Consider the following 25,437-nt stretch of genomic DNA (forward strand, 5'->3'; position numbering starts at 1 on the left):
GCATATTCTGAGTCATGTCGAGAGTTAGTAGGTAACCGGTAGCCTATAATTACTTAAAGTATTGAATTTTTCTTCAATTTTGAGTTTTTTTCCCATTAGCTACTCAGTAAATTTAGTAATCGATATCTACTCTAAGAATTTGCACTTTAACTTATTTTAATTATTTAAAGCAAACTATAGATATTAACAAGCATGTTTCGGCCCACAACAATTTAAATAGGCCTACTCTTTCAGTCTTTCGTTCTTGTCATCCGTTTAATTTTGTCTGTTCACTAGCGCTAGTAATGCTTTTTGCGTATACACCGTACAGGCCTTTTTCAAAGGCCGTGTAGGGCAACAGGGCAAATATGCTAAACTAGATTGAAGATTCTTGTCAGACAGATGGTGTTGATATTACTTGTGTTAAAGTCCTAGCGGAGAGCTGTTTTATTTTTCATCCACAACATTTTTAAATGGTGAAAGCATCATGCCATTTTCCTTTGTCAATAAGAGAAGGTACTAAAAAAGGCTGGTGTTCACAGAAAATAAATTTTTATAATGGCTGATGTTTCTTGGTGAACGTGTTGTCTTCCGCGTACGCGATAATTCAGGTATTTACTTTGGCAGTTTGACACATATTTAAATTGTTTTTTAGCTGCAGTCCTGCATTTTCTAATGACAATGACAAAAGCTTTGTAAATTGTAAGCCCATATAGGTGTTGTAAATTTCTTACATAACATGTAGGCTATGATTATCTTGTGATCTTTTTTTCCTGCATTTTTCTAGATGGACTAATTTCAACATAATCAACAGTTCTGAACAATTTTTTTAATTTTATATTTAATAGGAATCTAGATTCAACATGGATTTTTCTCAGATGATTCAAGGAACTCGGCAGTTCTTCCAAGGACATCCAGGAAAACCCAGAGATGATATTGCCAATAGTGAACCACACTTGATTGAAACAAAGTGTGGTTTAAAAAAGAATGAGCCTTATACTTATAACCCTACGTCATATTCAGATGTGATCAAGTTAAACTATCCGCCTGTTCAATCATCCCATGGAACATCATCTGTGCCCCGATATTATTCTAGGCCCTTTTGTGAACAAATTACCTACCAACAAAAGGTTCCTTCTGCATATCAGGTTAATGAATCCTGTGCAAGGGATAGTGATCCTAGGAGTGCATCCTATGCCAAGCCCAATAACTCACAAATCATTACCCATAAGCCTGCAATTCAGTATGAAGAACAGAATGTCTGGGAAAACAACGGTTATTCAAAAGTATGCGATCCCTCATCGAAAATACCATTAAATCAAGTTCCAACCTTCTCAATGGCTACAAACCTAAATACCAATTTTGATACATCAGTGACATATCAAGCTCAGCAGCAGCAGCAAGTTCCTTATAGAACAAATGAGTATTTTGTTCCAGCTCCAACGTATTTGCATCAAGACTATGCGTCAAAAGCAGCTGATTTTTCTCAATATTCTGATATTGTCGTAAGACAACCGTTTATTCAATCGACTGCAATAGTACCACATGGGCAAGATTGTAATTCTACAAATGTTTACCAAGAGCAACGCTCATCGTCTCTTCCTTATCCGGAGAATGCAGTCACAATGAATTTTCGGGATCAAGACCGGCAACAAACTTTTAGTAAATCATTTGATGCGGCACCGAGTCTGTTACGTCAAACAGAAAATTCATCGGTAGTTGTATCCCGTGAATATTTGTTGAATCAACAGTACACATTACCGGCCGGTCGAACGAACCAACAGCACATATTGCCTCACGGACAACAGCAGTGGGACTCTAAAATCCAATGCGCTTCAGTCGGACATCATGTAATACGACAAAACAAAGAATGCGTTCGTTCAGCATGTCCGCAAGAACAACATAATGTTTTTGAAAACCGTGAGATAACGAGACCACATCAGAATCCTCAACAAAACTACCACAGTCAAGAGCTTTCCAAGACAACTTCAAAAAATTGTGCCTTTATTCCATTTTATGCAAGTGCTGAAACTGAAACAGCGTTTCGTCCGTCAACAAATTCTCAAGCAGATCAAACTACTTTTGTAACTGGGTCGTCATCTGTTAAAACCCAAAGTAACATTGGCAGTGGTTTTGCTGGAGTTAGTGTTATTCAACATTCAATGAATAATAAAGCAATATCTGTTGGTTTTATCAAGAAAAACGAAGAACGAAAGAGTGTTATTAGTTATACGAATCAACGTGATTTAGGCGGTGAAAGATCGACTACGGTTCATATTAGTTCAACAAAATGTAGCCAATTTGAAACAGTTCCAATTCACGCTATAGTTCCTCAGCCGAAAAAACAACTAACTCCATTAGGATGCGACAGCTTACGTCCTGATATCCCTTCTAATTCTACAAAGCTACTAAATCCAGTAAATGCAGCGGTGACTGCGAAGACTGTAAATAGTTCTCCGTTGGACGTGAAGCAATCACCCAGCAAGGCGATGAAACCGCCTAAATTAAAAGTTAAATCGTTTGGGAATTCAGTGAAACTTATCCCACCTTCCAATGCAGTATCGGTTGATACAGCGTTGATTCAATCGGATCCTATAGTTTCTGATGAGAAATGGGAAGAGTGGAAAAGCTCATTTGACACCGAATGGACCGCATTCGTGGAAGATCTTGCAAATTCTAGAAACATCAAAATAATACACAGGTATGCATTCTTCTTTTACTAACAAGTAATCAGCTCATGCTAAAATTCATTTTATATAAGGGTAACTCAACCAGTCCCCAAAAGAATCAAACGGAGAGAAGACATACCAAAACCAAGTAAACACTCGGTAGATTTCAAACCATCGAAAATCGAGGATTTTGCTTCGGATGAGGACATTCCCCTCAGCTTGAGACGAAAAATAAAGGAAGAACAGTGTTGAGTTCTAATGATTTTTATTTCAAAATCGAATTCTCATGGAAATGCAGTCGTTATTATTAGCTCGTTTTCAATTGACAGCAATGAGAAAATGTAAACTCTGGTTTTGACTATCGAACAGCATTAGGTAGCAGTAATTAATTTGATAGATCGTAATATTCATTCGGATTTTATGGAATTAAAAAATTTACTTTAAAATGCAATTTCTTGTCTTGATGCTTTCTCTGAACGGCTGATAATCTTTTAGTGTTAAGACGTCATGATGAATGGAATTTTTTGGATTCCATTGGTGCTGAAATGAGCGCAATTCTATTCGATTATTTCGTATCTGTAATGTAAATCTATCGTTCAAGTTAATGGCATTCCTTCAAACTAACCTTTCATTGATCTCATTTTTCTCTTGGTAAATATCTCAACATCTCCTCGTCAGCTATCGATCAACTATAAGACTGTGCGCTTCAGATAACGATTTTTTTCCGTCGTTCACCACTGATTATGGTTTAAATTTAATACGGTAAACCTGTAAATAATTCATAGTGACCTTAAAGATCGAAATTTACCATTAAAATTTGCGATTGCTCTGAGATCATGAAATTATTGGTTTATGACGCTTGTTTTCAATACCTGTTGACACAAGCTTTATAACGGCTATGCAATTGGTAGCAATACAGGCAAAACCAGAGTAAAATTGAATAACAGAACTTCCCATCTTCAACTGGAATTTGTTAAACAGTTAAATTTACTTTTTTTTGTTCGGTTTAAACCGACTTGTAATACCTGATTTTGATTTTGTTTCTGTTGTCATTCTGATTGTAATAAATTGTACTTAATACTGCAACTGTCTTCATTCGACGTTTTAACCTTTTTTTTCATTTAAGAGCCTTGCTTGCTTGCGAGTTCTCACCCAAATTGTGTTATACAGTAGACTTTCACCGATAAAATTACACTCGTTAAAAGTTAAAACTAAATTAATTCGGATTCATATTCATATTAAATTCGTGTGTCCAAGAATACCGAAAATGGGCTACACTAGCCAACGTAAAAAAATTTTGAAATGACTCATTCTATATACTACAAATTAAAAGATCGTTGAGCGAAAGTCAATTCGACATCATCTACTAATTTATGGTCGAAGTTCCTTCCGGTTCCTTCGTTTCAGTGTTTATTCCAAGTTATCTTCTCCGGTAGTAATTTTTTTTCCGAGAATGCGCGAGAATGCTTTACGAAAAAGATTAATTAGTCTAAACAATCCGGAAACACCATACAGAGCAAATTTATAATAAAATCTTCAAATAATGTTTCTAAGGTCAACTAAGATTCTAAAACAAAACAAAACAAAATCGGTGCGATTTTTCGGGTTTCGAAGAAAGCGCAGAGTCGCAGAGAATGGAGCAGTCTAACATCCTGCGTCACCATCAAATTTGTGACCAAAATGGCCAATCAGCGTACAGCATCTTTAAAACGCTTACGCTGATTGGGCCATTTTGGACACAAATTTGTGAAACGTGGATGTTAGACTGCTCTATTCTCATTTCAAATTTCCGACTAGAATTTCCACTAGGTGTCTCTGAACTACATTTTTTTGTGGGAAGTTCGACAGTAAGATCTCGCCATCTCGGCCTGATTATTATAGATATACAGTATTTACTCGTATTATTTTTGTAGTCCATTTTATTTTACCACTTTACACAGCCTTGAAATATCTGATGTTGGAAATTCTAAAAAAAAAATTGCTACTATTTGTGAACAATTTGTGAGCCCCCAGAAATTCGTATAGTTTAAATTGACCGGATTCACGGTTGTCTCAAAAATCACAACAAATGTCTCAGAATACTTCAGGTTCTACGTCATCAACAAGCTATTCAAATGCACAGAATTCGAGTTCGACTGGTGGAGGAAATTCTGAAAACCAAGTAAATATTTATCCAAGATTTCTCTATTCAGTTTTATTAGCTTGCCAAAAATATAATGTCATGATTTGGAATGGTGGTATCACAGGTTCTTACAAGAGGAAGACTTCAAGATTTGGTCAGAGAAGTAGACCCCAATGAACAACTAGATGAAGAAGTTGAGGAACTCTTGTTGCAAATTGCTGATGATTTCATTGAATCTACAGTAAATGCTTCCTGCCAACTGGCTAAGCACAGACAAGCAACAGCACTAGATGTGACTGATGTCCAAATGCATCTAGGTGTGATTCTTTGGTGTAATTCCTAATACATTACTTTCATTAAGTCTTTAATTTATTTAGAACGCCAATGGAATATGTGGATCCCAGGATTTGGAACAGATGAGCTTAGGCCATACAAGAGGGCTCCAGTGACCGAAGCTCACAAACAACGAATGGCTTTAATAAGAAAGCAAATGAAAAAATTTTGAATACATATGAATCATTTTTGTAAACATGGTTAATTAACAATAAATTTAATGACTTCTATATGTTTATTGATGTTTACATTACATTTTCTACATTTTCACAAATCACCATGAAGGCTTGTAGTCGGGGCCATGTTCCCTTCCAAACAGGGCACTTCTATCTTTAAACAATGAAAGTCTGTCATACTCAATTTTTTCAATTTTCCATCCAACGTAAAGGCCAATGAGTGGGACGATGGCCATAGCATTTTTCGGCCTCATCAAATATTTCCATGTCATAGAAAGTTCTCTACTCATAATCGACATTTTCAAGGTTTTTTAGTTCTTGGTTTCTGGCGATGTCTCGTGCTTTACACCTTTGAGTGTACGAATAATCAGAGTAGATGAGACCGGCAGCAATAAGAGGGAAGGTTAAAGAAATGGCGTTCCTTTTCAACGATGCAAGAAAAGACCGAAGAGGAACGTTATGCAACAATGCCATCAAATTCAACAACTGAAAAAATAGCTTAAAACGAATCAAAACATTAGATTGACATTTCAAATTCAATTGGGCCAAATTTATGAAATTTTTATACCTTTTTAGCATGTGAATGCTAATCTGCTTCTTATGGATAATGGCTGGGATTGCACGTACGGGCGTCCAGGTTCAGCGAAAATAACAGATGGGCCTCTGATCCTAGAAAATAGTCCGAAAATGTTACCATGTTTGTAGTGTGTTGTCATCTGGTGGTGAAAACCATGAGAGAGAAAGTAGTAGGAAATGGACAGAAGGCAGCGCCATAGAGAATAATAGCACATTGAGTCATTGACCATGACTGTAAGACTGTTCAACCAGTTCAACAAATAAAAATAAATAACACGCTGATAAAAAAATAATAAAACATATAGGCCTATTAAGCATTCTTCTTGCATGTTGTTTATTGAAAATTTTAGCAATTGTTATGTCATTTTTTGCAAATAAAATAATTGCGATCAGAGCATCTTGAAGAGAACCATTTGCCTTGTTTGTGATATTTAATTTCGAGACAGTTTCCTTTTATAAGTATAGCTTCTTGTTCTTCAAGGGCCCAGTTGGTGAATGTCACAAGTTCATTGTTATTTGTCCAGATCCACCCGTCTCCTTTACTGTTTTTCTTTCCTGATGTCCAGAAGGTTCCCGATGCTTAAATATAGAAATTAACCATTTAAATCATTTAATTTAAAAATATAGGCGAAAATAAATAATGTGCTGTACCTTTGCGCTTATCAACTATTTCTAACAAAGACAAGGGGCCCCGCCATCCCTTGTTGCTTGGAAAGTAAACCAAGCCACTTCCACCAGCAGCGTCCAAATCTGCAATAATTAACAAAAAGAAAAACGATTTTTACCTCAACTCCCAGCAATTAATAAAAAGATTGCGATTAAACCTGATATTATTCCAACTTCACCAGGTTGAACTTGCTGCGAAATTCTTTGCTGATCTAAATCTGAAATGTCCGAAGAAATATGAATGCGGACTTTATCGCCTGGTTCAAATATATCTTCTTCCAGTGTGAACACTCCTTCGGACGGCCGACGTACATTTGAGCTATTCAGACTTCGAAAGCCACCCATTTGCAGATTCTGGGCGGGATACCAGCGAACGATACCCGTCTTCCATTGCACTTTAATGGCTAAACCGATGTATTCCCGATCCTCATAATCTAACACTCTGCCTTCGTCTATGGAAGGCCGTATTTGGCGCCCACACTGAAGTTATAAATGAAAATAAGTAAGGAATTTTAGCATAGTCGGCGGTACAATGAAAATAATTTGACGACAACAAACCACTGAAACGCATTTCACTAACATTCCTGGACTGATGTTATCATAGACATAATTAGAGTAGACTTCTTCACTTGCGAAGTCATTCTTTTTAAGGAATTTTCCCGCCGAAACTTGAGTATTTTAAAAGATTATTTTAAATTAAATTATTACACGGACAAATAAAACAATTAGTTAAGGTTTACGAAATGTGAGTAGCTTACTGTGGTAGTTGTTGCTCATGAAATTGTAAAGGTATTCATGCTCTTCTTCGTTTTCCAAATAAAGAAGTTGCATTTTTTCTTCACGACAATAATGGTTTGATTCCGCGAAACTAGCCTACAACCATAGAAAATCATGCATACTTGAGAAACTTGTTAAAAATTTTAAGTCTTTAAAGCTTTCATCCGGTAGGATCCCACTCATTCATTCATTATAGGCTATATAGTACCAGGAATTGACTAATACAATAGAAATGAGTGCCAACAAAGTAGCAATCTGCCTCTCCATGATTGCTAGACAAGTTTCCAATGGGTAATGGCCGAGGAGGAAGAATTGCTGATCCATTGCCGAGAACGATTCTTTTAAATCCTGATTCGTTCATGAATATCATATAATTACAAATGGCATCCTGATTTCATCTTGATAATAGAGAAGTAAGTACATGCACGAATGAGGAACTTACTATTTGATTTTTCGAGGTCACCATGACTGTCCGACCTGATCGAATGAACAAGGAGGATGAAGAAAACCGCCGCCTTGGGAGAACACATTGCCTGCTGGAAATCAAATACCGTTATTCGTTAGTGGCTACGCATATCAAATTAACAAGTGGGTTACACTCAACAGTTAGAGACAGTAGGCCTAATCACATCGATAAGATATTTAGGAATGAAGGCTTGTTTTTGTCTACTGGCAATGCACACAGCGAAACGAACGCGTTCTTTGTTATTGCGAATCTTAACTTTTTAAAAAATGTTTGTTTTGTTCTGAAATTATGTTACAGACCTTACTCTAGGACGTGATGCTTGGTGAACACGCAAGACTTGACTATTGGCCATACACGCACTCGCACCTTTAACATTCAACTTCCTGTTTCGGTTGAAAAGAGACCTTCACGGTTTCACGGTTGAAGTGGCCATCGAATACCAGAAGCTTCTTGCTATCACTGAAATATTTCGAGCTTGAGTTATTTGAGATTTGAATAACTTTCCGTTTATTTTTTAAACTAAAGCCGGTGGGTTTGCAAGAACATTTGCAAGAATTTAAATAATAAACAAAAATCCATACTAAATACTTATTAACAGTGGAATTTTTTAAATTTACAAGTACTAAGTTGTTCCAGAACTTAGAACTGTACTTCAGAAAATATCTATAGTTCGTCTTTGCGATCGCCAATTCATTTAGACGAATCCAAATGAACTACTTAAGACAAGAAGATGCGGACTGTTCCTTTAATATTTTTTCGACAAAGAGGACAGTGTTCGAGAGCTAAAAAAAAAAAAAAAATTATTAAAACGCTAAAATTTTAGTAACATTATTTGATCAAAATATTGTAGTTTACCTGCCGCGCATTGGACACAAGTCACAATGTGTCCACAAGGAATATATGCAATTGACACTTCCTCGTCAAGACATACTTTGCAGAGACGAGCTTCTTTCAGGCGACGAATCTCCTCTTCCAAAATTTGGGCTACAACAAATAAAATGTTGGTCAAATTAATTATTTCAAAATGTCTGAAAATTAATACATTACTTCTATCGACGGATTGTGTGGATGTTTCACATGAAGCTGATACCTCTAGGGCACAACTTTGTTCTTTTATTTTTTCAGGATTTTCTGGCTTACTAAGAGTATCCATTTCCCGATGCGAAAGCGGGGTTTCAGATCTTACTTCCGAAACCAATGGTACAATTGGTACGTTCTCATTGGTATTTGTTCTATGTTCATCGCTCGGTGTACTTAGAGAAACGGGAAGTTCTACAAGGGTATATCCAGTTGATGTTACACGTCGACGAGAAGAGGAAGGTACAGCTGACGGCCAGTCCACATCTTCATAGCTAAGAAGGGTGAAAGGAATCAATGAAATGTCTAATTCGAGTTGAGAAGTGAACACGCAAAAGACTTACTTGCCATCTTCCAACGACTGGCGATGCTCGCTGTGATGCTGAATTTCAATAGCTGCCTCAAGAAGCGAATCAACTGTGTTGAAAGGCTGCCCAGTAGTACGAATTTGGTATTTTAGGGCCTGCCTAACACGAGAAAGGTCAACGCCCATTGCTAGAACAGTCTGAACTATGGGAGTTCCTAGTAAACTTCGCAGTTCAGCTTCTGAAGCCTCTCTTGGTGAGGCACGTGAATTTCCCACTGATGCCGACAGGGAAGGCTTGGCTTTAGGATGATTGGACATGGATTCTGTCGCTTCTTTAATGTACTGTTCACCTTTCATCAGCATAACAAAGCGACACTGAGGGAACCATCGAGCGTGTTCAAGCCATGGGTCGTCTTCTGGTTCCCAGTTTCTTAAGCCCGATCCACAATGAAAACAATTGACATGATCGTTGGTCCCTAAATCCATAAATTAAATTAACAAAATAAAACCAGAATTTTTTGTGCTATTTGTACCAAGATGGAAGAAACCAGCTAGAGCCATTGCTCTTGGAGTTTGCTTCAGGTGGGAAGGCCAGTTATTATAACTTTTAAGTCGTGCATCCAAAGTAGCATATGAGGAATACCGAGGTCCGCTATGTTTAGTTATGCCCAACTCTTCCAAATTTTCTCCTACTAATGCATTCAATTGCATACTGTCTGGAGATCTCAATTCTATGAAACAAAATTGTATTGTAAACCAAATAGATAATGAAGTAATTAGTGGTTGTCATACCAGTGTCTGGTGAGGCATTTGGTCTAAATTGTGAAGTAAACTGCCTGGTAGCTCCAAATCCTATGTTCAACTGCTGAGGTACAGGTAGAGAAGCAGTTCGTTCTACATTCAGATGTACAGTGGATGGATTTTCACCCAAAGGTATATTACCTACTGGTAAACCTAACCAACGGACCACAAATTAATGTCATATTGCAATTTCCGAATTTAACAGACCAACCTAATATGAAAGCGCACGACGGAAACAAACGTTGATGCTCTCTTCTTGGGTCGTCATTTATTTCCCAATCTCTAACCACTCCTCTGCAGAACGCGCATTGAACTTGATCGTCAACTCCCACATAGAAGAAACCGGCTTTAGCAAGTAAGAGGGGGCTTAAAAATGTGGCAGAGAAGTGTTCGTTAAAAGTTCGCAAACGAATATCTTCTCGTCTAAGGGTTATCCATTCTTGAGGCATGATGAAAAAAGAAAAACAGACACGACGTCAGTAATACTGACACCATTGTGTCAAAACAGAGCAATGTGACGTTGCCAAGTATTTGGACTTTGGATATTCTGTTTTTAAGAAAAATAAAACCATAAAACTTTGAACTGTTATTTATAACTTAAGTTAACAACTTAAGCCATGCTTTTAAAGTTTTTTCTTATAAATGATTAAAAAAAGAAGATTACAGAAAAAACTAGAAAATTTGAATAAAATATGAAAGCATGACCTGATAAGCTTTTCAATGATAATAAAAGTTGGACGAAATGAGCAGTCTGTCAAATTTTTTGACGGTCGTATTCTCATCAAGAAACAATAGAAACAAACAATAATAACGGCTTAAATTTTGAATGGACTGTTTATTTTGATTCGGACACAAACGGTTGATTCTCGCATCTATTTACAGTGAATGTTGATGATCTATTCACTTCAAACTCAAATTTATTAAACCATTTCGGAGGGAGACGCCGACTTTCAAACAAACAAACGACGAACTGAATGTCGAAATAATTGTTTGTCGTGTTGAAGATGAGAATTCTGATTTCATCATGAACGCGCATAAAAAAGAGAAATCGAAATGTCCTTACTACACCCCATTCGAAGGCAGACAATTGAAAAAGCGAAAGTGTTTAATGCCTTAAAATCTCATTGCTTTTGCCGCTGTTGATGTGATTGTGCCGCAGCAAAGGACCGAAAAGTGCGATCTTAGGTTTTTGTTGCCCTTTTTTGAATCGAAGAAGGCCCTACTCCACTTACTTATTGAGCCTCAGTCAACAAGCGCATCGTCGCGCTCTCTCTCACCCTCCAATTCTTTACTGTCATGAAGTTTCAAACACGCAGAAAAAAAGAAAGAAAGACCAATAGAAAGATTTCAGGCAGTGTGGTCATTAGTGGCGAAGACCTGGTGAAGACGTATATAAGGAGAAAAGATTTATGACTGAAAGCAGACGCTGAACTGAGCTGAAGACTTGAACACATCTAGTATTTCTTCTCAAGTAGTAGCAATGAAGAAGGTAGGCAACTAATATACTTGTTATCAAATTTTAGTTACATAACATTAAGATATTTCCAGGTTTTACTGTGCAATTGCCTTCTCATGGCAGTCATTGCCATCAGCCAGACGGATGCATTCTTCCTAAATAAGGGCTCTTCAGGTAAATCATTTTATAGCTATTCTTGTCGTCGCTCAAAAGTTACTGTTAGTGCCTAAATTTATACCACTTGTGTGCAACATAACTCAATTTCAGTAGTCATAAACCCTTGGCTGTCCCGTTGTAGTTAAGGAGTTTTGACTCTTATTTAAATAGGTAAATTGCATAATTATTTGATCAAGGTAAAATTTTCCATGCTACAGCTTGTTGTTTGAATTTCAGAATATTAAAAAATTAAGTATCGATTAAATTCTTTAGTTGTTTTTTTAAATACGAGTTTTTAAATTGTTTGATTTTGCAGGGCGCGCAATGAGATCCTACGGTGGTGGTGGTGGCGGCGGCTATCGTGGAAGTGCTGGAGGTGGAAGTGCTGGATATGGAGGCTCTTCCGGGGGAGGAGGTTTCGGAGGCTCTTCCGGGGGCGGTGGATACAGAGGCTCTTCCGGCGGAGGTTCCGGGGGTTCATCCGGAGGCGGTGGATACGGCAGTTCATCAGGAGGTGCTGGAGGTGGAAGTGCTGGATATGGAGGCTCTTCCGGGGGAGGAGGTTTCGGAGGCTCTTCCGGGGGCGGTGGATACAGAGGCTCTTCCGGCGGAAGCGGTGGTTATGGTAGCCCAGCCGGCGGCGGAAGCAGTGGATATGGAGGTCCATCAGCAGGCGGAAGCGGCGGATTTGGAGGTCCTTCCGGATATGGTGGCTCATCCGGCGGAAGCTTTGGGGGTAGCTCCGGAGGTGGTGGATACGGTAGTCCATCCGGCGGCGGAAGCAGTGGATACGGGGGTCAATCGGCTGGCGGAAGCAGTGGATACGGGGGTCAATCGGCTGGTGGAAGCAGTGGATATGGGGGTCAATCGGCAGGCGGAAGCAGTGGATATGGTAGCCCATCCGGCGGCGGAAGCAGTGGATACGGGGGTCAATCGGCTGGCGGAAGCAGTGGATACGGGGGTCAATCGGCTGGCGGAAGCAGTGGATATGGTAGCCCATCCGGCGGTGGAAGCAGTGGATACGGGGGTCAATCAGCAGGCGGAAGCAGCGGATTTGGAGGTCCGTCTGGAGGATCCGGACAATATGGAGGCTCATCCGGCGGAAGCTTTGGAGGTAGCTCCGGAGGAGGTGGATACGGAGGCTCGTCAGGTGGTAGCGGAAACATTTATGGAGGCTCTTCCGGAGGAGGGGGCTTCGGAGGCTCATCCGGCGGTGGATACGGTAACCCATCAAGCGGCGGCGGAAGTGCTGGATATGGATCCTCTTCGGGAGGCGGCTTTGGTGGGTCTTCTGCTGGCGGAGGAAATGGATATGGAAGCTCATCCGGAGGTGGTGGATACTGAAAATAAATTCCAGTGAGTAAATAAGCATAATCCCAAACAGTACAGTAGCAAAGCTTCAGAGTTATGTTACAATATGCATCTTTTACATATTCAAAATTAACATTTTGGCTATCCATCTTTTATTGAACATTGAAATGATGGATGGAATTCACCAATATGTACCTTACAATTGAAATACACATCTGTCGTCTCATTTTACATATTTCTATAAAGTTTTTAATAATCCGATCCGGTTAGTGATAAATAAAAGTGTTTTTTCTTTAATAGCGCACACCAATTCTACCCATTGTACCAAATAACAAAAAATTATTTTTTAATTAATTTTCGGAATGATTTTTTGGTCCAACAGAAATCAACGCCTTTATTCTCCTTCAAACGTATACCAACGGACATGTTTGTTTAAAAAATTCGAGTCTTTCCATTATCAATACAGCACAATCTGTGAAAGGGCTGAAATTCTCTTTAAAGAAAGATTGGTATACATTGGTTTGCATGCTGGTGACTTGACCGTCCTAGCATCTAGACTGGAGTCAACAACAGCAGAACCTTGGACACCAGCAGCTTCAGCTTTAACACCAACACCTCTAGAAACAACCTCTTCCCCAGATAACACAGTCTCGAGCTTAAGTCGTCCCTGGTAAGTCATACTGGTACGAGTGCGACGTCCCAGGGATTGCACGATTTTCAACGTTTTGGTGTTTGGGACGAGGTAGGGACTATGTAGACGGAAGGCGAGGAACTATTGGATTTTGAGGTTGATTTACCGCTATTAGATTACGTTGAAGGGCCTATAGAAGTGCAAGAGAGCATGGAAGAAAGTTTGTCTTTTCTTGCAATTCTTCCTCATTTTGCTGCCTACACTTATCAGAAACACAGCAGTTTAACATATTTGTTAAAATTACATAAATTTTACAAACCAGAAGTGGTAAAAATAATGACAAAAATTTTGTGAATCCAATGAAGCTGGGAGACGGAGGGAAGTATATACCTTTGGGATTAGAAAGTGCATTAAAGTGCAAATCGTATCTCCTGATATTTTGCACAAAGATGCGAATCTATTGCAGTTTCTCAGGGTCTATCGAGAAAATCCATCTTTGCTTTGCAGTACGAGAAAAGGGTTAAGTTTATAAAATACTCAAGGTTATTTCTTAATTTTAATAAATTTTAAATATTAGATTGAATTGTATGATCCTATCCTCCCTGATTGTCAAACGGAAAAGAGGATTCGACTTTCTCTCGGGCGGTTGTCCATATAAACCTGTTTCCCAATGTCAACCACATTTTCAGGTTGGTGTGTTTATTGATCCCGTGAAGGTATTCAAATCTTCTGAAGGCCCGTCTGTGACTCCTATATTGGATCGGCTCTATTGTATACAACCAAATTTAAATCCAAAGAAGGGATCTTTTGTTTTAAGATCTCCTTTCTCCATGTTCCTGTACGGCGACAGCCTTAGGTGCGTTATATCTGACATTTCAATATGAGAAGTTATTTGAATGGTACAAAAGATCATTCTGGTTACTCCAGACGGGTTCAGCTGGGGTTCGAAACCAGAGCCTCATTGCCTTTTTCCAAAGTGTTGACGCTGTAGTCCACTACACCCCACATCCCCAATCTGGGATGTGAAATTAATCGTTCATTTCAGATCCTTATTCTGATATCCATACGATGTCCAATACTCATCACGAATGTACGGCTGACTTCACATCCGAGTTTGGTACCAGATGGACATCCATAGGACATCCCAGTATGACCATCCGCGACCATCCGTTATCTGGATCAAAATATACCATCCATAGGATATCCCTAGCTGACGCTAAACGGACGGACGGGTTTTCGACGACTGGATGTCCATAGGACGTCCTGTGGATATTGTGTGCTAGTAGGGACCAGGATTTGTAATTGACAGTATGCTCACTATTTTATCAGGGGATTCTTTAAGACGACTTGAAGGTTTTGAATTATACCTTTTAGATGGTAAGTTGAGTCCCTACCAACTGTCCCAAGTGGAGAAGCGATTAAAAATTTTTCGCAGTTGCCGCCCGTATGAATTCGACCGTTTCGTAGGTTTATTTTCTCAATGTCGGAAGTACAAATCGCATGTCCTGCACCAATTTATTTATTACTCATTATTTTCTGTTTTTAAGGCATTGTTGATGAGGTCAGTCTTAAGCACGTTGTTCAGAAGCTAAATTAGAGCATAGGCCGGCAGTGGGTTTTCTCTTCAATGTATTGCGAGTAAGATTTGTCTGCCAGAATGGCAGTATGACTATGAGAGTTAACGATGTTGACGTAGCAATGGTATAAGCGATGGTGCCTGAAAGGCAAGATAGATTTTAGGAAATAAGACTAACATGATAAACAGAATAGGGCAATACCTGCAAAGCAGAAAATAGAACACAATGGCTCACAGGCTATTTGACCACAGAAATGAGGCAAGGCAGAATAGTTCCAGAGTGAACTGCGATAAGACAATGACACGGAATTAATAAATAATATATACATAGAACACAACACGTTGGACTAACCTTGTGAGACAAAGACCGAACAGAAATCACAGAAAGAAAGACAAGTAACGGTGATCTTCGAGAACAGAATGTCACACTCGACTTCAAAACGTGCAAGAAGCAGACGACTAATAGGAAAATATAGTGACAGCGAGAAATAAAGGCGAGGACGTTGCCAGATTGCAATAAATCGGCTCAAAGACAGAATTTCGCCGGAACATACTCCCCCGAATCGAGGTGTAGTGTAACATCGATGAGCAAATCAAGGCGAAATAGAAAAATAATGTCTTAGATGATTACAATGGGTAACTGAGATTTTAATGATTTGAATAGACTTGATGTAAATGAAAATCTTCAACTGCAGAGGAATTCTTCAGCGCATATTCTAGAAGATACAGGTGATGTGTGGCCCTCTTACGACTGACTGGATGAACTCGGATGAATTTGGAATCCAGTCTTGGAGGTGCAGGTTGACATCGGACAGCATTCTCTTGACGCAATCCTCGGCACTGAACTTCCGGGTTCCACCATCTAAAATCGAGACGGTCTTTCGATGATCTTCGGACATTCCCGTGACTTGGTATTCGGTGTCAAAATTATCTGTTTCTCGGGACTGATTCATCGCGTCGGCAGGCTGGACCAATCGGGTTGATCTGATGATTGTGTTGGCTCTGACAGCTGTGACTCGGGGGAGAAGACCATTACCGATCAAAATGTCTACCATACCACAGGTCGTTGATACTGATAGATTGGGATGATCCTTCCAACGTTCCTTCGGAACTGGCCAATCGGTGATGGATGTATCGGTGGTCACCGTTGGCAGAGTTGAGCAGACAATGGATGTGGTAGGATGAACTGAGCCTCCCATACTGAAACTGCTTCGCTGCAAGGGGTAGTCTATGACGTTTCTAACTCTGATGACATTAAGGATAGGAGACGAACTGGAAAGAATAAGATGATCATCACAAAGTTTCAAGAGGCTGGGGAATCCTTGCTGCATTAACGTAGAGTTGCTTCCCATCTCCACTCGTTGATGACCTTTGTTGTCGATGAGTAGAGTAGCTGGATATATCACGATGGAGGCGTGGGAATTGACTCGCTTGACGTCAGGTAGTAGCGCGTGGCAGAATAAGGCGCGGCCGGATTGACTGCAGGGCTTCCGTAGATGACAGACACGAATCGACTGACTTGGTTTCGGATTACCGAAACACAGCCGATGCTTTACACGAAAGCTGACACGTTCTCCTGCAGAAGATGATTTGAAAGCTCCATGGCTCTCCAGGCTTTGCTCCCCTTCACACTTGAAACAGAACGGGTGTGAAGCGGATTTCCATGAAATGTGCGATATTGACGAGTGTTTGGAAGAGACTTGATTGACACGAGCAGCAAAACATACGCTGGCTTTCTGAATTGGTGGTGTCGGTTCAGCCGCTAATCTTGAAAATGGTTGAAATTGACCTCCGTTGCTGACTGAAGAGAGTTTGTCGAGATCGGAATCGACTGTCTGCAATTTCTGTAAAGCAACTTCTGCTTTTCTTCTGGACTGTTCTGCTTGTGTGCGGGTCTGTTGCGCCCCACGGATTTCTTCTTCCGATGCTCTTACTGCACGTTTCGAATCTTGCTTGATACTGTCATTGACTCCAGAAGGGGCTTCCCCAGCTCTGGACTTCAGGTGTTCTTCGGCTTCGGCAACCGCTTCACCAACCTGTTGAACATACGACCGATGCCTCTCCTCTTGCCTGTCTTTCTCACTTGCATCTTCTACTGTTAGCAAGAAGGTATGCAAGAGTGTAGATGTCGTTGCTAAATCCTGGAGGTGTTTTACTAGACCGGTTATACCTCCCCGTGATCCGCACTGATCGATGTTGGTTCGGATCTGACGAATCGTTGAGGTGATCTGACTGCGAACGCTTATCCTCCTTCTCTTCGTGAGCTCGACATCTCCAGCAGATTGATTAACCTTTCGGCCTTCTTCTTCTTCTTGGCTGGATCTAAAACCGGGACTAGGCATGGCTGATTGGGCTTAGAGTGATTGAATTGGCTGAAAAGAATAAGGCATGTGACTGAAATCAAAACACAAATCACGCTGACGGAAGAATGGGATAATAGACTGGTGATATTGACAGAAGAATAATAATAGACTGATAATCTAGTGAAATTGTTCGCGAGTCAAGATGCAGTAGAGTAGGCGAGAGGACGAGTCAGACTGCGATTGACTAGAGGAATGGAACGGCTAAAATGAAGCTCGAGCTGCGCTGACGGAAGTAAAAGTAGTAGAGCTGACGAAGCGAGACGAAACTTGAAAGAGCTTCACTGCAGATGACTAGAAGGGTAGACGACCGGATGAGTCAGCTGCATTGGTTCAATATTGACGAGCTGAATGCCTTGACTAGAAGAGTAGACGAGTCGAAAGGCAAGTGGTTTACTGATGAACCAGGAGGCTGAAAAATGAAGAACTGGACTGCGGATGACCAGAAGTGTAGACTAGTCAAGCAGGTGATGGACTGAATGCCTTTGACTGGAAGAGTAAAAGGGTAGACGAGTCGAAAGGCAAGTCGTTCAATATTGATGAGCCGAATAGAGATGAACTGCAGATGACTAGAGGCGTAGACGGCTGGATGAGTCAACTGTAATTTTATAATACTGGTGTCATGCTGAATAGAATGCTTCGACTAGGAGAGTAGACGAGCCGAAAGCAAATGTTTCAATATCGGCGAGCTGAATGCCTTGACTGGAAAGGTAGACGAGTCAAAACATGTGGTTCAATATTGGTGAGCTGAATGCCTTGACTGGAAAGGTAGACGAGTCAAAACATGTGGTTCAATATTGGCGAGCTGAATGCCTTGACTGGAAAGGTAGACGAGTCAAAACATGTGGTTCAATATTGGTGAACTGTGTAGGAGAGCTGCCAACGATAAACTTGAACAGCACGATTACTGGCGGGCCAACAATGATTATGATGGCTGAATAAGCTGACTGCTCACGATGAACCTGAACCGCAGGATGTTGTCAGGCCAACGTTGTAAATGCTGGCTGCAGAAATGCTGAATAGGACTGGATGGCTGCTCACGATGAACTTGAACAGCGGGATGTTGTCAGGCCAGCGTTGTAAATGCTGGCTGTATAAGGCTGGGTGGCTGCTCACGATGAGTTGAACAGCAGGATGATGATAGGCCAACTATGTAAAACGCTGGCTGTAGAAGGCTGACTACAGGACTCGTGTAGCAGAATGATGGCTGGCCAACAATGGATGTTGGCTGTGTAGTTTGGCTGCACACGATGGACTTGAAGAGCAGGATGGTGACAGGCCAACGTTGTAAATGCTGGCAGTAGAAGGCTGAAGAACCAATGACGAACGTGGGAAGCAGCTGACCATGAAGAACTGGGCAGCAGTGATATGACTGGCCAACGTTGTAAATGCTGGCTGTAGTAGGCTGGCTACAGGACTCGTGTAGCAGAATGATGACTGGCCAACAATGGATGTTGGCTGTGTAGGATGGCTGTACACGATGGACTTGAACAGCAGGATGATGACAGGCCAACGTTGTAAATGCTGGCAGTAGAAGGCTGGCTACAGGAACTCGTGTAGCAGAATGATGAGGGGCCAACGATGATGATGTTGGCTGAACAATAAGCTGGCCACCACCTTCACTGACTAAAGCTCCGGTTCGAAGGACCAAAATGTTCAGAAGCTAAATTAGAGCATAGGCCGGCAGTGGGTTTTCTCTTCAATGTATTGCGAGTAAGATTTGTCTGCCAGAATGGCAGTATGACTATGAGAGTTAACGATGTTGACGTAGCAATGGTATAAGCGATGGTGCCTGAAAGGCAAGATAGATTTTAGGAAATAAGACTAACATGATAAACAGAATAGGGCAATACCTGCAAAGCAGAAAATAGAACACAATGGCTCACAGGCTATTTGACCACAGAAATGAGGCAAGGCAGAATAGTTCCAGAGTGAACTGCGATAAGACAATGACACGGAATTAATAAATAATATATACATAGAACACAACACGTTGGACTAACCTTGTGAGACAAAGACCGAACAGAAATCACAGAAAGAAAGACAAGTAACGGTGATCTTCGAGAACAGAATGTCACACTCGACTTCAAAACGTGCAAGAAGCAGACGACTAATAGGAAAATATAGTGACAGCGAGAAATAAAGGCGAGGACGTTGCCAGATTGCAATAAATCGGCTCAAAGACAGAATTTCGCCGGAACACACGTTATGCTTCTTCAATATGCTATGATGCTTATTGGCGCATACAAAACTAACATACCAAGAAATCCTTCGGATATCGAAAAAGGACAACTGATTTTGAAAAGGTATTCTTCAGAACTGTCTGATCTGGGTATTTCATGTCTTTTTGTTAGTTACCAAATAATTCATTTGCATGAAGATGTGAAAAATTTTCAGAATTCGGTAGAAGCCAACTGTGCGTTTGAGTTAAAATCATTCCTACGTTTTTTTCGTAGAGCTATTCGAAATGGATACATACTAACCCAACAGATCAGAAATAGACTCGTTGAAAAATCCAAATGTCAGTTGGAAACTATTTCTTCTGGTCTGATTATTTCCAACAAATTTGAACTTGAGCTTGAGACACCAAAAAGATTTTCCCATGATGATGGTTTTCGAAATTTTTTCATCATGGTGACAAATGGCCAAAAAAACTTATTTTCAAAAACTATGCTCTTTCAAATAAATTTCCGAATAACGTTTACTCGATGAAAGATGGGTCGGTAGTAGTTTGAGCTAATTTCAAATCTGGAGAAAACATCCTCTTTTTAATCAACAATTAATTAACAAACATTCAATAAATTGAGTTGTCCTTGAGTTGAGCAAACCGTATGTTGCAACTTGCAAAAAATTGAAAACATCCTCTTTTCAATTAACAATTAATTAACAAACATTCAATAAATTGAGTTGTTCTTGAGTTGAGCAAACCGTATGTTGCAACTTGCCACCGAATTTCATATTAATCGCGCATCTGAGTTTATGTAAACAGCAAGCCGTGTGGCCAGTTAAAGCAATTTCAGCCGAATACTATGTTCTTTCATTAGGTCCCGTTGAAACACCATACACCAGACATTTAAAATCCCAAACAAAACAGGTACATTAGTCCCCTTCTGCACACAATGAATATTTGATTTTTATTTATTATGAAAAACAGTAGTCCTCAATACAAAATGCTGTTCTTTTTCTACTACTATTTTTCCTTTATTAGCATTATCCACAAATCGCTATTAACTTGCTATTATTGCGTAATTCTATCTTCTAAAGGTCCCTCCAGACTGGCACTTTCGTATGCCTTTATGCCGTTAGGCGCTTACGTCAAACTAATTTGTTGCATTATTTTGGGCTATATACGCAAAAACTTTGTCAGGAAGACGTAACGAAATAAAAAAGCGTTTTCAAAACGGGGTGAAATTTGACATAAAAAGAGGGGGGCGGTATTTGTAGATACTTTTGACGGAAGCATCAGCCAATAGAAACAAGGGATTTATTACTAAACTGGCATAAGGCTAGACATAAACTAGATATAATTGTGGGGAAAAGGCACCATTTAATTTTTGTTATGTCAGTAATGACAAACAAACGTAAGGACTTTACGCCAAACTTACAGAAAAAACACAAGTCTGAACGCACTTTAAGTTTTACCATCGCCATCGTAACTATATTAGTGGAAACCGGACCCATCTTGGTGGTCAGGTGGCATACCATGTTAATGTGTGTTCCTGCAAGCTCCTGGAGAACCCGGAGCTTCTGGAGAGAAGGGAAATGCTGGTGAGCCCAGCATCTTCGGTGAAGATGGCAATCCTGGTGCCGATGGAAATCCTGGATACGACGATGACGCTCCCGGTTAAAAAGGTCCAACTGGCTGGCAAGAAGTTTCTCAGAGCAACCCATGTTGATTTGGGATCTGCCAATGCCTACTTCCTGCATAAATTTAGATAAATGCGTGGCCAGTTTTTTGGCGGATGCCGAATGCGTTTGGACGTGTCCAAGCTGTGGTGGCACTGAAGCCACGATCCGAACAGCCGTACAGCATTTTCCTCGGTATGCCGGAATGTTTATTTTTTTTTGGTTTTTCCGATTTCGTGTGTTGGTGGTTGCGTTACTATATATGTGATTTTGAGTGATGGGTGGGCCTTGATATGCAGTATTCTAGTTGTTGCACTGAAAAGGTTTTCGAATCCCCGAAAAATCGACAAACATGTAGTTTTTCCCGCGTTGTGGCAATCATTTGAGGAGGAGGGTGGAACCGCATCCGCAACCTACACTCTGCAATCGCACGTCACACACCGACGCGAAGAGATGGACTCTAGTAAAGCCTTTTGAGTCTTGGTTTAGATGCCATTGCTGGTGAAATTGTGGCAATGGTCAGTTGAATGCATGTCGACGGGAAGGTGCAAGACGTTATCTTTGCAAATGTTAATTTTTTTTTATGGTCTCTATTAGGGCACTATGTTTGTCAAGGGTGGCAAAGCGATGGCAGTATTCGCCGTTTTGACGATCACAGAGTCCCAATACAATACAACGGAACGAAGAGTCTGCTGCCGCTTATCTCTTATTCTTCGTCAAAGTGCGGTAGAAATGTTGACTGTGTTTCGTCCCTTTTTTCGTGTTTTGGTTCACGTTATTTAAGTACACAGAAAACGAAAAAATTTTTTTTCGCTACTTTGTATTTTTTTAAATTTGGGGTATAGAAAACTTGGCATTGTTTTATTAAATTGGTATGTTTCTCCGGGACCGGGAATACGTTTTTGGTATTCATGTATAGACAGGTTTGAACTCTTCCACACAAATTGCGTGTAGTTCTTGACGATCATGTAATTCTGATCGCTGGTGTAAGTTTGCTTACTCATTCTTTTTCTCGTTTCATGTAAATAAATATTAACATTTTTTTTGGTAATAGGACAAAGAGCCCGACGAAGATGAGGTGTTTGCCCTGGTATCAAGTTTGAAAAAAGTTGCCATCTTCTGGTCGTGCCACAACCTTGGACCATGGAATTTGTGGGTTCCTCTTTACAACGCTGTACGTAAAGCTAACGATCAAATCCGGTCTATGCCACCTGAGGTAACACATCATTTATCTCTTTATTTGCACACACTAATGTATATGTTACATTTTTAGGCTACAAAACACTGCATTTCAGCCTGCTATTCTGCCATTTTATGGAAACTTCTACAGCTGAAAAAAGGAATGATAACCAATGGAATGACTACCAGCCAACAACAACAGCAACTGAATATACATTTGAATGACTATATTTCGTTAATGAATAAGCTCAAAATCTCTTCAAATGTTATTCTGGTTAGAGATCAGGTTCGTATTGCATCTTTATAAGTTTGTTATACCCCCTTAAAAAATGTTCATTTTTTTGTAGGCCTACCTGTCTGTGTGCAATTTGCTAATCGCTTTTTCCAAAAAACTAGAGGACAATCCTCTATTGAAACCGGTTGTGTATGATCCTGATCATGTAGTTAAGCAAACTCTAACTAATTTCATTCAGAAATACGTATTTTTTGAGAAGAAGGATAAAAGTGAAATATCCGAAGAGAAGAGTGAGACAAAAATGGTAGAGGAGGACAAAGAACATCTCGAACATACAAAAAAGGATGATGAGGACGAAGAACACGGACATGTGAAGAACTGCACAAACGCCGCAATTACTTGGCTGGGTTCTGCAAATTGGTTGTTTACAACGTGCTGCCCATCCAATCTGCGGCTGATGTTTTCCGAAGCTACGTCAAGTATTACAATGATTACGGTGACATCATTAAGATGACCTTGGAAAGAGCCCGAGAAATCAACATAGTTAGCTGTGCCAGGACAATGGTTCTTAGTCTCTCCATGCTTTTTCATGATTTAAGTAGAGCTGCTGGAAGTCATATTGATCGACAATCAGAACATTTCTTCAGCATCAAGGTATAAAATTTACCCATCTCATTGAGAGTAAACTATCGTCAATACTTAACAATTTGTTTTCTACATAGGAATTGGCAAAAAGATTTGCGCTTTTTTTTAACTGCGTGGAAAAAGATCGCGAAGCTATCACCTACTTCCATAGAGATGCCATTCTTTTTGCAACCATCTCTAACCTGAATCCAAACGATCAAACTCGCCCTCCACCCAATTTAGCGTTTCTGGAAATCGCAGACGAATTTACATTTCTCATGCTGAAATAAGAAAAAATCTCGGTTCTAACGTTTTTCCAAGCATCTTTTTTGGATTCCGTGAAAAAGAATTCAATTAGCAGCACAGAATGGGAATCTCTTTTACATTATTTAAAATCTTCGAAAAATTTCTGAACTCTCAACTATAAAGAGTACAACGAGCAAATGGTCAGAGAAATGAAAGTAATGGCAGCATTTTGTGTAGCATAGAAGATTCAGAATGTTGCGATACTTGAGATTGATTTGAGTTTTAATTGTAATTCTGATATGACTTAATCATTTATCTGGTTTTTCTGATTTTCTACGTACTACGTACTTACTTCCTTTCTGTGTGTGTAATCCGGAAAACTGTTTCTAAAAATAAAACGATAATTTATCGTTATTTCGAAAAGATGGATCTAGGATGAATGATTTACATTGCTTTATTTTTCGACAAAGTCGCTAAAGACCCCTCGTCACCGACGTTTTCTTTTATAGAAATAGTAGAAGTATACAACACAAACATTTTGTGTAGACATGGCATGGCATGGCATAGGCATAGACATGGCAAACAGAATGACTACTGCCGCTATTCGTGATGTTATATTTGCCAGAGGACTTGACCACTTCACCAGGTAACAGCAGTGGCAAGGGACTAACCGGAGGCGATGATGGCTCGTTCTGCCCCACATTCTGGCCGACACTATCTATTGTGCCAGGGGCTTGCTATTATTGATATGCAAAACTGGCTACTCTCACTGCAGTTCAAACAGTTCCCTCTGCTACGACTTTAGTCACGGAAGATGTAACGGGATTCTAGACTGTCTGGAAGAAGAGGATCTTGCATTACAAAGTTATTTTTAGAATGACGAAGATTTAAAGAAGGAATTGTACAGTTCACAAGCTCTTTGTTTGGTCCAGCACGAAACAAAAAATGGGAAAAGGAAAAATGTTAAATCCTAGCCGCGTATCAAACATGAAATTCTCAAATCAAGCCTGAAATTTTCTGTCGTTTAAGTTTCTTAATAAACAGGCAGTCACATCTATAAAGAAAATGAGCGGATTCAAAAAAATGAAAATAAATAAAGTAATAATATTTTTACCGTTAGTCATCTTCGTCGGTGTTCTCGACATCAGAGCAATCATTTGATCGACCCTTCAATTGCAAATTCTTCCGTACGTAAAATGCTTCTCTAAAAGAAAAAAGAACACCACTTGCACCGCCAGCTCCATCCACAATAGGATTTTTTTCTTTCATCTAGAAATGAAATACTTTAAATTATTAGAATCTATTGTAATAAACCAATTTTGCTACCGCGGTCTTCAACTGTTGACAGGAGATGCACGTTGTTTTCGGCAGTGTTTTATTTTCAGCAATTTGTAGACCGTAAAAAAGAAAATAAATGTACCGTAAGTCGACGGAATAGTTTTCAAGGGATGTAATCCATTCCATCTTTTTGATAATTTAAAAAATAATTTGTAGGGAAATTAGGAAATTTTGGGCTTTTTCGGATCTGTTTTCTTTTGCCGTGCTGCGTTGCCAGATTAAACGGCAAAAGAAAGCAGATCCGAAAAGCCCTATACTGATTATTAAGAAAAAATTACCAGCCCATAGCAGCTGACAACAAATCCACTTGTATGAAGACTGGATATGAATATTGGTTTCCCCTTAGTGTACACGTAAACGATTCGGTGGATAAATGTCACTAAAGGAGTGTAGTTAACTCTTTTGTGAACCAAAGGCATCATTCTTCTGTTTCCCCGAAGATTGAGTCATACTTGATGGAATACTACGAGCACTTCCCTTTCCAACTGTATTTGGCATTTTGTAGTAATTGCCAGGTATAATTCCTTCCC

General features: G+C 39.8%; 5 protein-coding genes, 2 long non-coding RNA genes and 1 pseudogene across 15 annotated transcripts; 3 read left to right on the top strand and 5 right to left on the bottom strand.

The window, feature by feature from the left end:
- Window positions 1-46: 46 nt before the first annotated feature.
- On the top strand, window positions 47-5,333 carry LOC124327445. The gene is made up of 6 exons (XM_046786375.1): window positions 47-590; window positions 828-2,680; window positions 2,741-2,807; window positions 4,726-4,809; window positions 4,895-5,087; window positions 5,148-5,333. Exons 2-6 carry the CDS (start codon window positions 843-845, stop codon window positions 5,273-5,275), a joined length of 2,310 nt encoding a protein of 769 aa, XP_046642331.1. The 5' UTR covers window positions 47-590; window positions 828-842; the 3' UTR covers window positions 5,276-5,333.
- A 139-nt stretch (window positions 5,334-5,472) lies between these two features.
- LOC124327447 lies at window positions 5,473-6,012 on the bottom strand. The gene is made up of 2 exons (XR_006916155.1): window positions 5,848-6,012; window positions 5,473-5,777 (listed from the first exon to the last, which is right to left on the bottom strand). It is a non-coding gene; the product is annotated as an uncharacterized LOC124327447 (long non-coding RNA).
- A 160-nt stretch (window positions 6,013-6,172) lies between these two features.
- Window positions 6,173-8,197, bottom strand: LOC124327805. 5 transcript variants are annotated; one of them, XM_046786804.1, is made up of 8 exons: window positions 8,064-8,197; window positions 7,741-7,834; window positions 7,507-7,646; window positions 7,280-7,394; window positions 7,080-7,189; window positions 6,680-7,001; window positions 6,507-6,605; window positions 6,173-6,434 (listed from the first exon to the last, which is right to left on the bottom strand). In XM_046786804.1, exons 2-8 carry the CDS (start codon window positions 7,826-7,828, stop codon window positions 6,217-6,219), a joined length of 1,092 nt encoding a protein of 363 aa, XP_046642760.1. In that variant the 5' UTR covers window positions 7,829-7,834; window positions 8,064-8,197; the 3' UTR covers window positions 6,173-6,216. The 5 variants fall into 5 exon arrangements, with proteins under 5 accessions (XP_046642760.1, XP_046642762.1, XP_046642759.1 ...); XM_046786806.1 differs by having other exon boundaries at window positions 7,741-7,831; window positions 8,064-8,145; XM_046786803.1 differs by having other exon boundaries at window positions 8,069-8,144.
- A 50-nt stretch (window positions 8,198-8,247) lies between these two features.
- LOC124327804 (baculoviral IAP repeat-containing protein 7-B-like) lies at window positions 8,248-10,471 on the bottom strand. Its single transcript, XM_046786802.1, has 7 exons — window positions 10,161-10,471; window positions 9,941-10,102; window positions 9,682-9,879; window positions 9,186-9,624; window positions 8,812-9,116; window positions 8,620-8,748; window positions 8,248-8,546 (listed from the first exon to the last, which is right to left on the bottom strand). The coding sequence occupies exons 1-7, from the start codon at window positions 10,396-10,398 to the stop codon at window positions 8,482-8,484; spliced, it is 1,536 nt and encodes a 511-aa protein (XP_046642758.1). The 5' UTR covers window positions 10,399-10,471; the 3' UTR covers window positions 8,248-8,481.
- An 860-nt stretch (window positions 10,472-11,331) lies between these two features.
- On the top strand, window positions 11,332-13,103 carry LOC124327806 (loricrin-like). Of its 5 annotated transcripts, none has more exons than XM_046786810.1 (4): window positions 11,332-11,438; window positions 11,498-11,579; window positions 11,878-12,402; window positions 12,436-13,103. In XM_046786810.1, the coding sequence occupies exons 1-4, from the start codon at window positions 11,430-11,432 to the stop codon at window positions 12,903-12,905; spliced, it is 1,086 nt and encodes a 361-aa protein (XP_046642766.1). In that variant the 5' UTR covers window positions 11,332-11,429; the 3' UTR covers window positions 12,906-13,103. The 5 variants fall into 5 exon arrangements, with proteins under 5 accessions (XP_046642766.1, XP_046642767.1, XP_046642768.1 ...); XM_046786811.1 differs by having other exon boundaries at window positions 11,878-12,357; window positions 12,490-13,103; XM_046786812.1 differs by having other exon boundaries at window positions 11,878-12,012; window positions 12,160-13,103.
- Window positions 13,104-15,086: 1,983 nt separating this feature from the next.
- LOC124327882 lies at window positions 15,087-17,654 on the bottom strand. Its single transcript, XM_046786909.1, has 3 exons — window positions 15,432-17,654; window positions 15,282-15,364; window positions 15,087-15,220 (listed from the first exon to the last, which is right to left on the bottom strand). Exon 1 carries the CDS (start codon window positions 17,419-17,421, stop codon window positions 15,796-15,798), a length of 1,626 nt encoding a protein of 541 aa, XP_046642865.1. The 5' UTR covers window positions 17,422-17,654; the 3' UTR covers window positions 15,087-15,220; window positions 15,282-15,364; window positions 15,432-15,795.
- Window positions 17,655-18,763: 1,109 nt separating this feature from the next.
- On the bottom strand, window positions 18,764-19,635 carry LOC124325891. The gene is made up of 3 exons (XR_006915439.1): window positions 19,443-19,635; window positions 19,293-19,375; window positions 18,764-19,231 (listed from the first exon to the last, which is right to left on the bottom strand). It is a non-coding gene; the product is annotated as an uncharacterized LOC124325891 (long non-coding RNA).
- A 1,596-nt stretch (window positions 19,636-21,231) lies between these two features.
- LOC124327688 lies at window positions 21,232-23,736 on the top strand (annotated as a pseudogene).
- Window positions 23,737-25,437: the final 1,701 nt, after the last annotated feature.

This window comes from Daphnia pulicaria, chromosome 2, assembly GCF_021234035.1.
Source record: "Daphnia pulicaria isolate SC F1-1A chromosome 2, SC_F0-13Bv2, whole genome shotgun sequence".
Lineage (NCBI taxonomy): Eukaryota > Metazoa > Arthropoda > Branchiopoda > Diplostraca > Daphniidae > Daphnia > Daphnia pulicaria.

Excerpts from the sequence above, each read along its gene's own strand:
- LOC124327445 (XM_046786375.1), top strand. The coding sequence starts at position 843 with ATGGATTTTTCTCAGATGATTCAAGGAACTCGGCAGTTCTTCCAAGGA. Across the intron at positions 2,681-2,740 it reads AACATCAAAATAATACACAG|GGTAACTCAACCAGTCCCCA; the intron begins GTATGCATTCTT and ends ATTTTATATAAG. Across the intron at positions 5,088-5,147 it reads TGATGTCCAAATGCATCTAG|AACGCCAATGGAATATGTGG; the intron begins GTGTGATTCTTT and ends TAATTTATTTAG.
- LOC124327805 (XM_046786803.1), bottom strand. The coding sequence starts at position 8,116 with ATGGCCAATAGTCAAGTCTTGCGTGTTCACCAAGCATCACGTCCTAGA. Across the intron at positions 7,395-7,506 it reads ATTGTATTAGTCAATTCCTG|GCTAGTTTCGCGGAATCAAA; the intron begins GTACTATATAGC and ends CTATGGTTGTAG. Across the intron at positions 6,435-6,506 it reads AATAGTTGATAAGCGCAAAG|CATCGGGAACCTTCTGGACA; the intron begins GTACAGCACATT and ends TCTATATTTAAG.
- LOC124327804 (XM_046786802.1), bottom strand. The coding sequence starts at position 10,398 with ATGCCTCAAGAATGGATAACCCTTAGACGAGAAGATATTCGTTTGCGA. Across the intron at positions 9,625-9,681 it reads AGCTGGTTTCTTCCATCTTG|GGACCAACGATCATGTCAAT; the intron begins GTACAAATAGCA and ends TTATGGATTTAG. Across the intron at positions 9,117-9,185 it reads CAGTCGTTGGAAGATGGCAA|CTATGAAGATGTGGACTGGC; the intron begins GTAAGTCTTTTG and ends CACCCTTCTTAG.
- LOC124327806 (XM_046786809.1), top strand. Across the intron at positions 11,580-11,877 it reads CCTAAATAAGGGCTCTTCAG|GGCGCGCAATGAGATCCTAC; the intron begins GTAAATCATTTT and ends TTGATTTTGCAG.
- LOC124327882 (XM_046786909.1), bottom strand. The coding sequence starts at position 17,421 with ATGCCTAGTCCCGGTTTTAGATCCAGCCAAGAAGAAGAAGAAGGCCGA.